The sequence below is a fragment of the Fistularia commersonii genome, chromosome 17 (assembly GCF_037954325.1).
Source record: "Fistularia commersonii isolate RoL2024-O1a breed Wild chromosome 17, RoL_Fcom_v1.0, whole genome shotgun sequence".
In the NCBI taxonomy this organism is placed as follows: domain Eukaryota; kingdom Metazoa; phylum Chordata; class Actinopteri; order Syngnathiformes; family Fistulariidae; genus Fistularia; species Fistularia commersonii.
In genome coordinates, this window is record NC_141300.1 from 3,377,709 (window position 1) to 3,394,102 (window position 16,394).

The 16,394-nt window shown below is 40.6% G+C and overlaps 1 protein-coding gene across 2 annotated transcripts in view; it reads right to left on the minus strand.

Annotated features, from left to right (window-relative positions):
• Positions 1-1,505: 1,505 nt before the first annotated feature.
• The window catches only part of cecr2 (CECR2 histone acetyl-lysine reader), a 35,926-nt gene continuing 21,037 nt past the window's right edge, over positions 1,506-16,394 (minus strand). The window contains exons 8-19 of one of the 2 annotated variants that reach the window (XR_015107390.1): positions 14,397-14,489; positions 14,086-14,236; positions 13,056-13,185; positions 12,920-12,957; positions 12,745-12,836; positions 12,477-12,603; positions 11,327-11,706; positions 10,649-10,798; positions 9,645-10,455; positions 7,497-9,393; positions 6,603-6,710; positions 1,506-4,602 (exon numbers count right to left, since the gene is read on the minus strand). Coding sequence is in view for 1 of the 2 variants with exons in the window: in XM_086163524.1 (XP_086019650.1) it covers positions 6,659-6,710; positions 7,497-9,393; positions 9,645-10,455; positions 10,649-10,798; positions 11,327-11,706; positions 12,477-12,603; positions 12,745-12,836; positions 12,920-12,957; positions 13,056-13,185; positions 14,086-14,236; positions 14,397-14,489 (3,921 nt within the window). In the remaining variant the exon portion in view is untranslated. The remainder of the gene's footprint in view (positions 4,603-6,602; positions 6,711-7,496; positions 9,394-9,644; positions 10,456-10,648; positions 10,799-11,326; positions 11,707-12,476; positions 12,604-12,744; positions 12,837-12,919; positions 12,958-13,055; positions 13,186-14,085; positions 14,237-14,396; positions 14,490-16,394) is intronic. The other variant, XM_086163524.1, reaches the window with a different exon arrangement.

The following is a 16,394-nucleotide window of genomic DNA, read 5'->3' on the forward strand; positions in this document are numbered from 1 at the left end:
CTGCAGAATCTGGCTCTGGGGATTGCTAAATACCCATCCTTTCTAGTCCTGGGGTGCTGGAAAGCAATACTGCTGGGGACTCCCTCAGTGCCCATTTCCATTACACCATGCTCGGGCATAAAGGTGTACCCTAGGCTTGTGGTCGTTAAATCGACTTTATGATTGTGTCGTCGGGTGAATAGGGGGGCAGAGTTGTCAACTGATCACTACCTGGTGTTGAGTTGGCTCCAAAAGTAGGAGGGGATACCTATCACATTAAAACTTTGTGAGGATCTGTTGGGAACATATGTCAAAGTCCTAAGAAAAAGCTTCAAGTCCCATCTCCAGCATAACTTAAACCATAATCCCGAGTGAAGGGCATTGAGTCAGAGTGTGCAATTTTCCATGCCACCCTTGTTGAGGCGGTAGATCGGAGCTGTGGTTATAAGAAAGTAGGTGCCTGTCATGCTATTAAACCATGATCCCATTTGGTGGTCACAAGCAGTGAAGGAGCCATTTTGACCCGTGGGGCCCTGGAGGCAGTTGACAGGTAGTGACAGGCAAAGTGGAACATGTCTTTTAAAATCGCTAAGGCAAAAACTTTGCTGTGGGAGGGGTTTGGTGAGGCCATTGAAAACTTCTGGACAGCTCCGAGGAGGTTCTGGTCTACCACCAGATGGTTGATTTGGAAATGAAAATCTTAAGTTGTTTTAGATAATGGGACGAATACCTCAAAGATCTCCTCGATCATACCAACACACCCTCCAATGAGGAAAAAAAAAAAAAATCTGGGGCCTCAGGGGTGGCTTTCTTATCTCAAGAGCCGAAGTCACCAAAATGGTGAAAAACTCCTCAGTGGCATGGCCATGGGATTGGATAAGATCCACCCAAAGCTCTGGATCTTGTGGATCAGTGCCTCTGGATTGGAAGACTGGGGTGGTGTAGCTCTTCTCTCAGGGAGGACTGGAGGGAGTGGTCAAAATACACAGGTATCACACTCTTCAGCCTTCCTGGTGACTTCTAGTAAGGAGGATCAGGGTCTGGGGAGAAGGATCCATTGAATAGTTGAACCTTTGATTCCAGATAGAACCGTGTGAGTTTTAGCCAGTAGAAAAGTTGACCAGCTCTACGTCCTATGTAGGGTCCTAGAAGGTGCATGGGTGTTTGCCCAACCAGTCTAAATGTGTTTGGTAGACTTCAAGAAGGCGTTTGACCGACTCCTGTGGGTAACGCTCTGGGAATGTTGGGTCCCCCTGATATAGGCCGTGTGGTACCTGTACGCCCAGTATCAGGACTTGGTCCACATTGTTGGCAGTAATAATAATAATAGCTATCATAGTTATCATAAATATATTTATAGAGCACCTTTCAAAGTGTTAAAAAGTGTCCTATTTTCATGCTCATGTGTGACATATAGCTTGTGAACCTGACAAGGACGATTAACTGGTTTAATCTTGGACACTTTCAATTGTAGATACATATACACCTATAATCTATATAACTACACACATTAACTCACAAAAGTGAGGTTTTCAATCATTTCTATACAGAAGATAAGGATAGAATGACAGTCCCTTAAAACAACTTAAGTTTAAGGTTTAAATGTAACAATTTTATGATCATAACACCTCAACAAAATAGACTTCTCTGCTGCTGAGAGGCCAATGGAAAAAAAGCCTCACGAGCTATGACACTGCCTTTTCACTGACTTCACACAACAGTAGTCACTGAATACGGGAGACGAAGCCTGTATACAATCTCTGAAATGTCCATCAACAGGATAGATTCTTATTTAACATGATGGGGTGAAGCAAATTTATATTTAAAAACATATTTTCGAATGGCTGTCATTTCATTTGTTTTATTTTCACCCGTACCTTTTCACAAAAGAATATGCATTAGATATGCGACTCATCACTGTGAAAATAACCTTTCCTTTTTGGTCTATTTCTTCAGTTTTGTGTATTTTAAAAATTTACAATGAAGACCACTTGCATGCTTCGTTATTGATTTGAATATAAGCGTGTAAGTGACAACAATAAAATAAACCTTGATTCAAGATTAGCATTTTTTTATTTCTAAGAAATGCACAGGCTCTAGAAAATAATCCAGTCCATTTCCCAAATAATCTATGTCTGTCAGGTAATAACATGTAAACTTAAAAAGAAATGTACAAGTCTTTTCTTTCAAATGTCCCAATGAGGTAAAAGACTACTCCATACAGCAATTAAAAACCATGAAGGTAAAAGATAAAGTTCATGTTTATATTAAAACAAGTCCAAAGATGTACAAAAATTCTGAGGAGTAAATAAATATGATTCACATTTAATCTATATGGTTTTCACTAGTGCAGAGAGAAGACAGTTGAGTAAAAGTGAGCTGAACACATTGATCTGGTGTCAATTCACCGAAACCAGAAGCACAGATACACTCACACGCATACAGCTGTACACCATATGACAATGTTCAACCACATACACCCTAAAAAATGTCACTGTCCTTAAGTGATGAGACAGCAGAAGTGAAGTCACTATTTCCCAAAACAGCCCTATTGAGCCCACTAGATAATTAGATAATTTCCTATTTTAACAAAATAGTAATTTATCAGTGACAGTTCTCTCACAGCATTTACTATTTTCATTCTTTCCCAAATTTGTCTTAGCCATTCCTTAGGGATCTTTTACTAAGGATGTAAAAGTTTTGTTAAGCCAAAGCTGCCGAGAATGGACACTAGACTGGAAATACTGTCTAGTTTTTAATGTCTAAGTAGGAAGGCATTGAAAATTGTCCAATTAAGACACCAACTTGCTGTCTCAAAGATATATGATGTAATATTGCCAGTTTTGCATACGTGAATCCCTTTAAAACATCTTTGATGTCAAAATTACCAAAAAAAGGCAAATTAGAATTGTATAAAATGCCATCAATTGGATTTGCAGTATGAAGTTAAGCCAACATTTTGGCAATTCTCAGGCCTTCCATTTGTTAGTTGTTCACTAAATATGGACCCAAACATGTTTGACAGAAGAGAAGATTGAGAGGGACTTCAATGCCTATGTTTGGCTAGTTGAGGTAGATAAATTTGCTGCCATCAACGTAGAATCGGGATTTAGGTGCAACACTGATGAGAAAAACATGGGAGAAAAGCTACCAAAATTCCACAAAGTTGTGAGACAATTAGGCATTATTTAGGACATACGTCACAAGATACCTGTAATTAATTAAAAAACTATATGTCATCATGTAACAGGAATGTAGAATAATTGAAATGAATACAATTTACAATCATATGGGGTAATGGAAACATATTCAGCTTTTAAAAATGTTGCACTTTCTTCTGAGAAAAATACCCGTATATTGAAACGATACACCCTGAGGAAACATGAAGTACACAGATGTAGTAAAGAGGAAGTGAGTAAAAGAAGTTAATTATGAAAAGGGTGGCACCAAGACCTACAGCTACATAATTCACTGTGGGAGTATGTAATTTAAAAAAAAAAAAGAGAGAAGTTTTTTGTTCTGTGCATAAATCTGCTAGCAGGACATGACACCATCTGAGAATTTTAGAATTCCCTTATTTAGGATAAGAGGTAAGGTTCTACACTGAAGGTTGTAATAACTAATATCTGTCTCTATATAGTTATATATATTTGTACACATATGTTAACAAGCATACACATAAAATAAGACTACCCAAGGCCACTTGATTCCAGGATGTCTAGAATACTAACAAACCATAGTGCATCAGAGTCAGGTACAGTCAGATTTAAATAGCACAATCCTTGCCCATCCTTCTTTGCTTGACATTCTTTACAATGAAGGCAGCTTCAAAAGATGCATAAACTGTGTGTGTCTAGTCCAGGCATAGACGCTTTAATGTTTGGGTGAGAATGAACAATGAGGCCTTTTCCAGGATGGTCTTTCATCCATTTTCATACCTTTTTTTCTTTAGTAGGTACTGTGCTTCATTTGACTAAGCATACAATCATACATTCGCAAGGATAACCAAGGCAACAGCAAGGGGTGTGAGTCGACTATAGACTATGACAGTCACACTGTACCTCTTTTTTTTATACCTGAGATTAAAGATATGGCAGGGAAAGAAAGAACCAAAAAAAAAACAATAGTTTCCTTTTTCTTCATCAGTCTTTCACAGTCAGTCAGTAGATTTACACTTCCATTAATGATTACAGACAGTAAACGTGTCTGGCACCGGCAATTTATCCAGAAACAGGTTTGAAGCAGAGACGGCAACACAGTGTTCTCAAGAGAAACGTTCTCAGCGTTGAGCATGCTGGCCAAGTGATAAAAAAAAGCTAGCCTTCTGCAGAAGGACCCAAGTCCAAACACACACTCATAAAAGGGAAGGAAATATGCTGATGAGGTTGTGATGAGCAAGTCAGCAAAAAACACTGACTCACAATACTGCTCTCTGTAGAGAGCAAACATAGTGATTGTTCTTTTTCAAGGCTACAAACATGTACTTTTTCATCTTGGCACTACCAACAACTTGATTGGATTTAATGATGCAGAAAACGGAGGCAAAACTTTTGCCATGTGTGAAGAGATTAAGAATCTGATCCTGGATTCTGCAGCGCTGCTTCTTCCTGTTTGATAATATACCTAAAGAGAGAAAACAGTCAGTTACTGATGTGGAAATAAACCACATGTAGGACTGAAATAGCGCTCAGAAACACCTTTGACATGGAGTTTTTGTACTTTCAGCTGTACATAATAAAAAGGAACTGATCTAAGAGACAATGGTTTTGATCTTCATACTGCCAATAACATGTGGTTTTGCAGCCATGTCAAAGTGAAGAAAATATAAAGGGAGCAAAAATGTGCTGAACAGATTTTGCTGGTATCAAAATATATTTTTCAATTAGTAACTGTTTATGTTATTTTTCATTACAAGACCTTTAAGTAATTCAAGCTTATTTTATTATAAAACTGGATTTTAGCACATGGTGTAAACAGCAACACATGGGTCAACAACCTTTTGTTCTTGTTTATTAAAAAAAAACTTACAAATGCCAGAAACAGCTTTTCTGGCTCATTTCATGAAGTATATCTCCAGTTTGCATTTCTCCTTTTGTGTTTTTCTGTTCCTGAACTTCATATCCACTGCCCTTAACCAGCTTCTAATTTTTACCCAGCGTGCTATTTGGCAGAGCAAAACTACTATATGCTTTGAAGTTGGTGCTATTACAAAACAAAATTACGCGGTAAATGTTTTCTCCCCCTCAGTATTTGAAATGAAATCTTTTATCGGTTATTTCTATCTAATTCCACTTAATCTACCCCCCATATTTTATTTCCTGATGTCATCTTAGTGTTTGATCATTTGTGATTTCTGGATGTTTTTTATCATTGTTAAGTCTGAAAGTTGATCTTTATTGTTCCCGTGAGGGGCAATTTGTTTTAGAGCCAGCAGGGAAACAAACAACAACATGGACAAGAACAACCAACCACAGCAACACGTACCATGTACTATGAGCAGAGGGATAATGTGCATGCTACATGCATTTCAGGGGGGACCGATCTACATTGATCTATTCAGGAAGCTGATAGATTTATTTATAGATGAGTGTTGATACTTATTTATCATAAATTTTGGAACCATGTAACGATGACCCAATGGCAGCAGCTTATATACAGAGGACAGCGGGTGGCTGGAGTGAGCCAAGACAGCCATTGCCTTTCTGGTGGCTCTGGCCTAATATTAGACAGAGACAGTCTAGAAATGTTTACCCCCTGCAATGTACTTTTAACTTTAGATTTAAAAAGAGCGAAATTGCTTTTGGGATTGTTCCCATTTTGTTCATAGTTTACACATCTTTTGGTACAAGCCAATCCCCTGCCATTCATTCTTAAATGACAGTCTTGGCACTGGGTTGCTTGAAGAGTTCTTCTTTGGTTCAGTCCTTGCTTCAATGAGTTGTTTGTTTCATTTTGACACTGATTCTTATTTTATTTTTTGTGCACTGAAGTAACAGCATACAGTCTATTTAACCAACAGCATGACATGTCAAGCATCTCCAGAGAATTCTACATGTCAGTCACATCTTCTTCGACCTGTTTCTCATACTGGGTTCCCCTTAGTTCTGGTAATAAAATCTTAGTTTATGTCCTATTTTTTTGTCCAAAATAGATCCGTTAGCATTTAGCCATCAATGTTTTGATATAAACCAACACTTACCACCCAAGCACATGGCAATCCCCTGCCACCCACTGGTTTTAAGTGGCACAAATCAACAAGTTGGAAATCCCTCTGTGACACAGACTGTGTTTACCTGAAAGGTTTATAAGTCCCCTAATAACCTGAGATATGAATCAACAGCAACTGTCTGGTACTTCAAATGCAGAAGATGTTAAGATCTGTAATTTTCTTATATCAATTTTTTTTTATAAATACAATAATTTCTAGCATGGTCATTTCTATATTGGGACATTGATACCTTCATAAGAATACAAACTGTTTTATTTATTTATTACATGTAATTGCACTTCATTTTCCATAGCATGTAAGAAAGGTCAAAAAGAATTGCAGCAGTATGGATATATTATTTTTGAGAGTCTTTATAATAGAATTCCACCCTAAAAACAAACAAAAAAACCCTTACATAATATTGAAGTGAGTCAACAGATCTGTTTACCCATTCTGATGATGTGATGTGGCTCATACTCCCTGTTTACTGCTTTGGCCACCTGGTGGAGCCATGATCTGTTGCCTATGAAACAACAAAAAGTGATGAAAACATTGATAATCAGCTACTGTTACAGAGAAGAATTACCTTTATTACCAAATGTAATTCTGTTTGTATAGATAAAGTAATTGGTCAGTACATAAGACAAAGTGTACCAATTCATATGGGTAAACAACAGTATAAATCCTCATGTATTTGAAGTTTTTCTATTTTAGGGGCTTCTTTGCCCACCCCCCATGACTTCAAAGTAGGAATAAGTTAATCAATGTCTTTTAATAACCAAATGAACCCTTTCCCTCAAAAATGACACTTTTTGTGAATCAAATGCCAACTGCCCACATTACCTTTGGAATAAGAAAAAAAGATAATATATATCATGGATTGGTGGTATAATTAGAGCCAGTATATGCAGTCATTCCCACAACAATCAATCTTAACCCATTCTGTCATTCTGACTGTTCTAAGATCCTTGTTTTACAATAATCATTTGGACCAGAATGTATTTTACTTTCACAATGTATTTATGTTGGCTCAGAGACGAGACAAAAAATAAATAATAACACTTTAAGTTTCTAGTGTTTTGACATGAGATCATTCACCCATTTGCGCACGCACACGCACGCACACACACACACACACACAGCCATATAAGGCACTAAACCAAGCCATAGGGAGCAACTTGGCTATCTTGCCTAAGGACACGTTGACATGCAGATAGGCAAAACTGACAATCCTTTAACTGGAAGCACACCCTCTCCACCAACAGTGCTGTCCCAGAAAACAATTAGCAAAAGAATGGATGAACCTTACCCTGGTTGTCGGAGGTGTTCAGATGCCAGACCTCTCTGCTGAATCATCATCCCTTGGTAGTGCCCACCAGACCGAGGGTATTGGTGCATGGCCATACGCAACTGATTTGGGGAATAGGGCAGCTGCTGGGGCTGCTGAAGAGCATCCATCAGGTGTGAGTGCGGTCTTTGGGAAGCATAATGTCCTGGATCTTGGTATAGCTGGCCAGGATATAGGGCTCCATTACCAACCAGACGCATTTGTGACATCATGTGAGATGGAGCAAAGCTGCCTTGCTCTATTCCAGAATGTACAGGAGGATCAAACATGAAGCCAGGCGGCATATTTGCAGCAGAAGCAGGCAGAGGTTGTTGAGGTGGCTGGGTGCGATGGCAACGGGCTACAGCATTATGGCTATCTAGGTCCAGGATTTGTTTGGGGCTCTCCGGTCTCTCTTGGCTCCACTCATTATGTTTTTTGGAGCTGCCCCTGCTGGCTTGGTCCTTATCTTCACCTTTTTTTTCTTCTGGACATCCAGCGTGAAGCCCTGTTTTAGACACAGGACCAGGTGACAACAAATTCACACTACTGGATCCCTCAGAGCCTGTGGGTGACACACTACTGTCATTTGGATGATTGTTTCCTTTGGAGCTGGCTCCAGGTAGGTAGGCAGTAGGTGTCATGGGCTGCCTTGGCTGATAACTGGAGGAATGCCAATCATCTGGAGGATATGCCCCTTCAGCATTGGCGTGGTTATGGGCCTGATGTTGAGAGTAATAGTGTCGCGGCTGGAACTGGGAAGAAGGAGTGTACATATTGGCAAGAGCTTGAGGGTGCTGCTGAACAGGTACATGATAAGAATAGGCTGCTCCCCGTTGCTGTTGGTAATTTATCGGCTCCGAAGAATTGTGGACAGAATTGATGACTTGGTTTTGATAAGGGGGGTGGCTGGTATGAGCCATTGACCTGGTCATGTTACCCTGGCTGTATTGTGGATGTAGAGGGTTCTCTATGCCATATGGAGCCATTGCTCCGTTTATTGGGCTTTGGGAATGAGATGGCATTTCTGGATTCTGAGCAGGCGTTGGTCCTCTTTGAGCATAGATTTCACCATTATTACCAACCAGTTGGATCTGATGGCGGGTGGGATGAAAAGCCTCTTGTTTGTATTTTTCCTTTGGAGGTCCGCAGTTCACAGAATTATTCTTATAGGTAGTGTCTTCTTTCTCTGTCCTATTAGCGGGCCATGGATCCACATGGTCTGCAGGGCTAGGCTTGGAGGGCAATGAAGTGATAGTGTTGCTGTTTAGCAAAGATGAGAGAGGGGCTGGCACTCCTTGTATGGTGCTCTTTGGCATCCCATGCATGGAGCTGTTTTTTGCAGGACTCTGTGGTGAGTTGTTTGGTGGAACATTAGGAAGTATATGTTGAGTAGACTGCTGCTGTGTGTTCTGAGGCTTCTGCTGAGTTGGGCTAGGGAGGTCACGTTGTAGACAACGCTGAGTTTCTTGAGGTGTCTTTTGCTGCTGTTTTTGGAAACTTTGCTGGTGTTCACCTTCAACAGTGTGTCTTCTGCTTCCCAACCTTTGTTCAGTGGACGCAGTGAAGCAGTTACTTGTGGTATAATGAGATATACAAGTAGTTGTTCCACTGCTTTGAGAGGGGCAGTGGCTGGCAGTATGTTGTTGGTCATCTACCTCTTTCTGTTGGCACTCTGTTGAAATCTGTAAGGGCTCTGGTTCAGATAAAGTCTCCTGTGGCCTTGCTAATTTAGGTGCTGAGGCCCCTTGTGTTTTCTCTACTAACCCACTTTGGGGTCGTGAAGGAGTTGGAATGGATTGGTGCTCTTGGACAGTTGAAATAGGGCTTTTATGCGTTGAAGCATCATTAGAAAATAGTGTGGCAGCCAGTTTGTCCTCTGATGTTGCCCGTATCCACATGCATGATGATGAAAAAGAGGCCAGTAAGAACAGACAAGTGGTTAACATGGAGGATCAATCCATAACGTTTAAACAAACAAAGGATAAAATCAATAACATTTGTAATTTGTCTACAGATGGAAAAAAAAAAAAAATTACTACATTCATATATAGTTAATAAAACTCAACTCAAGACAAAGAATAGGAGAGAGACAGTATGCTAAAAACTTAAGAGAATGGTCATGTCTACCTTTGGGATGTATCTCGGTCTGCTTGAAAGACTTGCTGTCTGGCCCATGGTCTTTAGCAGGAGGCAGCAGCTGAACATCGGGGGCAGAGGGAATTTGTTGTGTGGGGTGAGCTGGGAGGTTTCCAATTCCCGATTGAGGCCCAGGCTGCTGAAAGTTGCCCATGCGCTGATGAGGGGAGGTGGCGGGGGGTCCAGATGAGGCAGACAGCTGCTGCAACGCCAACATTTCTGGGCTTTCCAGCATAGAAGGCAAGCATGTTCTACCAGAGGAGTCTAAGTGGGATGCAGGGGGACGTGCCAAAATGGGGCCAGGGGAACTGGCCACTGCAGACATTTGGTACTGGGTATTGGCAGGATGATGGGGATATCCAGCAGCTTCTGGCCATGGTTTATTTCCCACCGGAGGAGGTATTCCACCATAAGCAAAGTTTCGTTGATTAATTACATTAGGATCTGATGAGCGCATTCCACTTGGTCTTTCCTGGGGTTGTTGATTAATGCCACTCCATAGGTTCGATATACCCACACCAAGTGGTCTCATGCCTGAATAACTGTGCTGATGTGGTCCTTCTGTCCCTGAGAATCTGTTGCCTATGTGATGTATGGCGGTGCAGCTTTCTGGACGGTGGTGGGAAGGATACATGCTGGCTTCAGGAGGTCTGGACTGAAGTGCTACAGGACGTGGGCCAAGAGCTGGGCCATGAGCTGGACCTATATAGGGGTGCTGCTGCTGGAGAGGAGGCTGCAGTTGACTGGCGTCAGGAACCAGTGGATACCTATGACCCATGTGAGGCCCTTCAACCATGTGATGCTGACAGAGAAAAAATGGGGTTTGTCAATAGTGGACATTTTAAGATCATCAAATACTAAAGTTCCAAAGCATCAGTTCTGAAACACTCACTTTCAACTATCAACACTAATGATAACATAGACCCTTTGCTTCACTAAGTTTAAAATGGAATTGGACCCATTAATACAACAGGCAAGTTAAAAGGGCTACATACCTTCATGTTTAAGTTGTGAGATAAACGGATAAGTCTGGGGTCTCCATGTCTTGGTATGTGACCTGGGTATGCAAAGCGAGGATCCATAGCCACTCTATGAGCATACATATGTGGACCATGAGGGCCGGAAGGTTTGAGTGAGTGATGGAGCTGGTAAGATAAAAAAAAAAAACAAACATTAAAGAAATATACTGTATTTTACGCACTATAAGGGGCACCTAAAAGCCTTTAATTTTCTCAAAAACTGACAGTGTGCCTTACAACCCGATGCGCCTTATATATGGATCGAAATTGGTTAATTATGGCTACCGAAGTCAGAGGGCTTTGCAAAAGTAGCAGTGGTAAAAACGGTAATGGGGATTTCCTGTCCCACGCCACGTGTGTGTGTACAAAGACCCCAACATGGCACCTTTCAAGAGACACGTTTACAACGTAGAGTTCAAACTCATCTAGTGGATACATAATGCAACCCCAGCCGCTACAGTAGCTTCTATTCTATGCGCCTTATAATGCGGTACGCCTCAAATATGAAAACAATTTTAAAATAGGCCATTCATTGAAGGTGTGTCTTACAGTCAGATGCGCCTCATAGTGCGGAAAATACAGCAATAAAATAAAACAACAAATGACAAAGGCTATGAATACAATGATAAAATAATATAATCATCCTATGGATACCTGTTGCCCTGAACGGTACATGCCCCTGATGTGCCTCTCATGAATATGATGGTGGCTTTGTGCTGGGGTTTGTGGATGAAGGGGGCCATTGGCCCAGTAAGAAGGTGGATTTGGGTTTGTAGGCTTTCTGTCCTCTTCTTTGGGGATTGTGCTCCCTTTGCCCCCTTGGACATTTCGTTTACGTTGGACTTGCTCAGTAGCCTTTAACAAACTCTCAGGTCCCATGTGTTTACTGCCACGATTGCGCTTTTTGTCTTTCCGCTCCTTGTCTTCTCTGTTGATGTGGAATTCCTCATCTGTGTCACCTTCCTCGGATGGGAAGTGTTTCAACAGGGTGCGGTGAAAGCACCGCTCCAGAGATTCTGCCATGACAGTGTACTCTAAGGACGGGAGGGACGGGTAGATATCAAACATAAGCTATAATGCAAAAACATTTTCAGTTAACACATCCATATCTGTCATACTTTCCTCTCAAAGAGAGCCTAATTACATACGCAACAATTTATGGTAGTAGTGATAACATTTTTATATGCATGCTTCAGTCACTCCTTACTTTTCAAATACACACGAAAGACCCCACTGCTTAATTCCATCTTTCAGTTTAACCGTTACACTGAGATAAAACACATCAATATATATTCCATATAGCCAATATGACACATTTGCACCACTGTTGTGATGGCCAGCAGCTCAGGTCAGAGGGTGTAGGTTGACCCTTGCCCCTCCTACCCCCTCCTCTTGCTCTCATTACTCCACCCTGAGCCCGTTACAATTTTCCTCCCCCTGTCCCTGGGGAAAGTATTCAGTTGAATGGATGGCCCCAGACAGGGGGCTTAGGGGCTGGAATTTTTCTCTGGCACTGCAGGGCCCAGATCCTCCTGAGCAGTGGAGCACAGCTCAATCACTCCCCATTAATCACTGTCAAGCATGCCCCGACCCAGGCCCCCTTCCTTTTGCTCTTACAACAGCCCACAACCCATCCAGCACCACTGCAACCCCTCCCAAAATTGTAGATATGCTGTCCTCAGAAAATACAGTTTCTAAAATTAAACCCTCATCCCCTGGTCCTATTTCTTACTGGTGCCAAAGCATGTCTTTATGGTGTGGGGCTGCTTTAGATTCGTGTGTGCATTAAAATGTTTTATTTTACCACTGTCTTCTCCATTGTACTCCACGCAGTTTTCGAACATGAGTTTCACGTCAGAAATAAACTCTTCCTTTGTAACATAGTCTCCATCATTGAGCTTCTTTTCAATGGTTGACAGGTCCATAGGAGTCTAATGGAATTAAGGGGAAAATTGAATTAAATCACTAAACATTTTGAACAGTACATTTGTAATTTTAAGCAAACATATAAAACTGACACATCATACAAGCAAAATACTACAACAATTACTTTGAAGCAATTCATGTTGTACCTGGATGACGTCATGGTAATTAGGGGCATAGGAGTCGTCCACAGGCTCTAAGAAAGGCCAAGCATCTTTATGGACTTTTAAGGCCTCAAGCACTGGGAAAAGAGGTCATGAGACTGGATGTAAGAGCACACGCTAGTTGAGATACACTAATCTAGAAACAATTCACAAAGCATACCTTTGTATAAAGCTGTGAAGTCATCATCAATCTCATAGCTGAAAAGAAAACAAGACAATTTACAAATAATTTGTGAAGGGTGATTTTAGTTGTGTTAAAGTTCAACATAGTTGGTGGGAAATATACAGCCATTTACAATTCTTTATTCTTTCTCTTTCTGTGGACAGGAGAGGAAGGCTCAAGATTTAGAAGTTCAGGTGGAAGCTCTTTTCCTTGAGAAAGCAACCAGGCCCTTTCCTCCCGCATCTTCCTCCTCTTGGCTCGCTCTGAGTGCGACAGATGAAAACAAGAGGCATTTAAAAGCAGATAAATTAGATAAGACACCAGGCTCAGGATAATGGACATGCATAAGTTTCATTTCTTTCTCAAGTTGAGAATTAAAGTTCAAATTGCAGCTTGGCCTTAGAGACAGCAGCAACTCAAATACATGAAAAGGGGCCAATACATCAGACATTTTCTTGGGCACATTAGCTCAAAAGAGAAGACCAGTAAAGAGTGACTATATATCCCTGGTTTATCTTTTAAAATGACAGAATGAAAGGGCCTGCCAGGACCCCTGCCGTGTGGATAAAAAAAGTTTTGAGGGAAGATTCCACAATTGTAATTCGCAGAAAGAAGCGTCAGTTTTCGCTGTTCATCTATGATACACTAATGAGGTTCCGCCATTGAAGCACAATCAGCAGTCCTTTAACTTTTGACAGATGGCATCAGAGGGAAAGAAGACCGAAAGAAGTGGTCAAATTAAAGGCATTGAATATTCCCCTTAAAGTTCCTGTGTACAATACACTTATAAGACTTCAAGCAGTGCAATGCCATCACAGATTTTTTTCTCTAGCTGTCAATAGCTGAACTACATCAACAGTGATATGAAAATCAGTGTGGTGTCAAAATCATGTTTTCTCCTCATGAGCCCAGAGTTTGACAAAAATTATGAAAGCTTAAATGATGCTGACAGGTCAATGATGAAAGATGTGAAATTATTACAGTTTCTCAGGGTTTGACTTCTGGTGATGCAATTTATCTTGTTTTTTCAAACTATTCCCGTTTTATGTTTTGATATATAAGTGTGCTTATGTGGGGAACAATAATTAGTCCTTAACAGAGAGAAACATTTGTTCTGGTCTTGGTTTTCCAGGGCTCCTTTCTTCATATTCATTAAATCTTACCCTCCACGGCTTTAATTTTCTCCATCCTCTGTCTCTGTCGTTCTTCTTGCAGAACCCTTTCCTCTTCTTGTCGCTGCTCAGCCAGCAAGACCTGCCTTTCCAGTTCGTCATCTTTTCTCCGCTCCCTTTCTGCTATGGCCTTCATATTGTCCTTAAGATAAATAGACGGTTCAATAAGTGTGACAAGACTCAATGACGGAGGTGCCTGTTGTGTGTATGCTATTGTATATTATAATTAACACAATTGCAAGACAACAAAAATTACACATTAGTACAATCAAAGCCCAATGCAAAAAAACACAAACACACACCTCCTCCTCCACTTGGCTCAGGTGTTTTTCTGAGAACCGTTGAGATCCACAATAAGGGGTTGGATCCTTAAGTTTCTGTTTCTGCTCCAGTTCCTACAAAGATAGAAAAAAATAATAATAAGGTTAGCTATGCTAATACACATAATCAGTAAAAAAGACCCATCAGCACACTGAAAAAAACCTTAATTGCACTTTATTACTGTTGATTTCAAAACGTGAATTTGGACCACAGAGGCAGTATACTTTTAAATATTGCCATTTTCATCTATTATTTGAATTTGTTTAGCACATTTGATGGTGTGCAAGTATTACACTATAAATGACTGAAATATAAATGTATTCATAGTTAAGACAAAGAAACAATCAGATAAGGGAGCTAAGGAGAGGCAGGGAGTTAAGAGAAGTCACTGGCTGTCTCCCCTCCCCCAAGCAAACTCCTCTGTTGCCAACATTCCCTTGCGTCTCCCTGGGGGTGACAGCCAAGCTTCACCAATCAAGAAGTCAAACCCTATATACCATGTAGTTCAGTGACTTCTCCAATCTTGTTTGACATTATTCATTCTTTTAAACTACATTTCCCTTCTGTAGCAGTCATGAAAAATAAAGTCTCCTGTCAACGTTTCAGTTTAAATGATTTTCATGCATTCAATCCAAAAAAGCCACCAGCAGATAAATAAAAAAACAGGCAAAGGACAATTCTGAATAGATCCTAAGCTTTTCTACATCAGGGTCTGGCTTCTGCCTTGAGGACAACACTGTCATCATACAGGACATAAGACAGAGGTCCAATGTCTTATTTACAAAAATCTAGGGTTTTCAGACATTTTATTCATTTTATTTAGTGTATGTACAGCAAAAAGAGGAAGCGAGAGGTTGGCTGAAAGGTTGAAAAAAGGAAGATAAAAATAAAGACAGATGGATCGAGTCAGCACTATAGGGCTGAAACAACGATCTTCACTTACAGTATGTTTAATGTAGATAAATGGTTTATCCTGGGGGTAAAGTACGAAGGTTCATCAACCCCGCCCCCCCACGAAATTCCTGACACCACCACCACCCACCCTGTACGCTTAAGAGGGGTTGAGAGAACACTGCAGCACAGCAGAGCTGTCATTTAAGAGGCTCTACCATGCCTCAAAGTGAGCTCCGTCCTGCTGTCACTACCCTATGACGATTGACAGTAGCCTTGGAAGCATGGGTAGAGGGATGTCCAAATCTACATATGCTGTATTTAATATGTTATAGTTATATACAACACACACACACAAACACACAAAGTAGGTGCACAGAGAAATACCTGCAAACTTGCATACACTTTATGGGAGGACTACAGGTTAGAATTTTTTTTTAGCCTCCGTGATCACAATTTAAAGACCACTGAAATTGTATAGATGTGAAATATAGCAAGAAATTGAAAAAAGTCATTGTAGGTGGAAAAGACTGTACTGTCTGTTGTGTAACACAGCAGACAGTATTTATGGGGAGGAAATTTGACATTAAATTTGATATTAAAAAAATGGCCTTGCTCCATCTCAGTTCATTGGTGTTTTATCGAAGAAATTTATCAAGATATGAGACAGAGGCACTTTCTATTCCAAGGTGATACTTTGAAAGATAATTAGAGACTAAAGATGAGTATACTTTGTTTAGTAATTAGGCTAATCACATAAAAGAGAAACCCTGCATTACTGGGTTTCCTGCTTGAATGCCAGAGAATTGAATAACACTTTAACAGTATACGGCAGAGAGAGAAGGAGGAGTCTAGGATGCTGTAAATAATTTGGATGAACTATAGCTAAGAGTTCAGCAATGAAGGACAAGGCCATATTCAATCATTAATGGTTGAATTTGAATGACCTCTTTGACAACATTATCAACTGCCGGTGGGATTCGTCACCTCACAGCTGATGATGATGCAGAAAGGCTGAGCAGGTTTCTATAGCAACAGTCAGAAGGGATTATTTATCACAGGGGCAGAAAGAGATCCTTCAGTCTCGA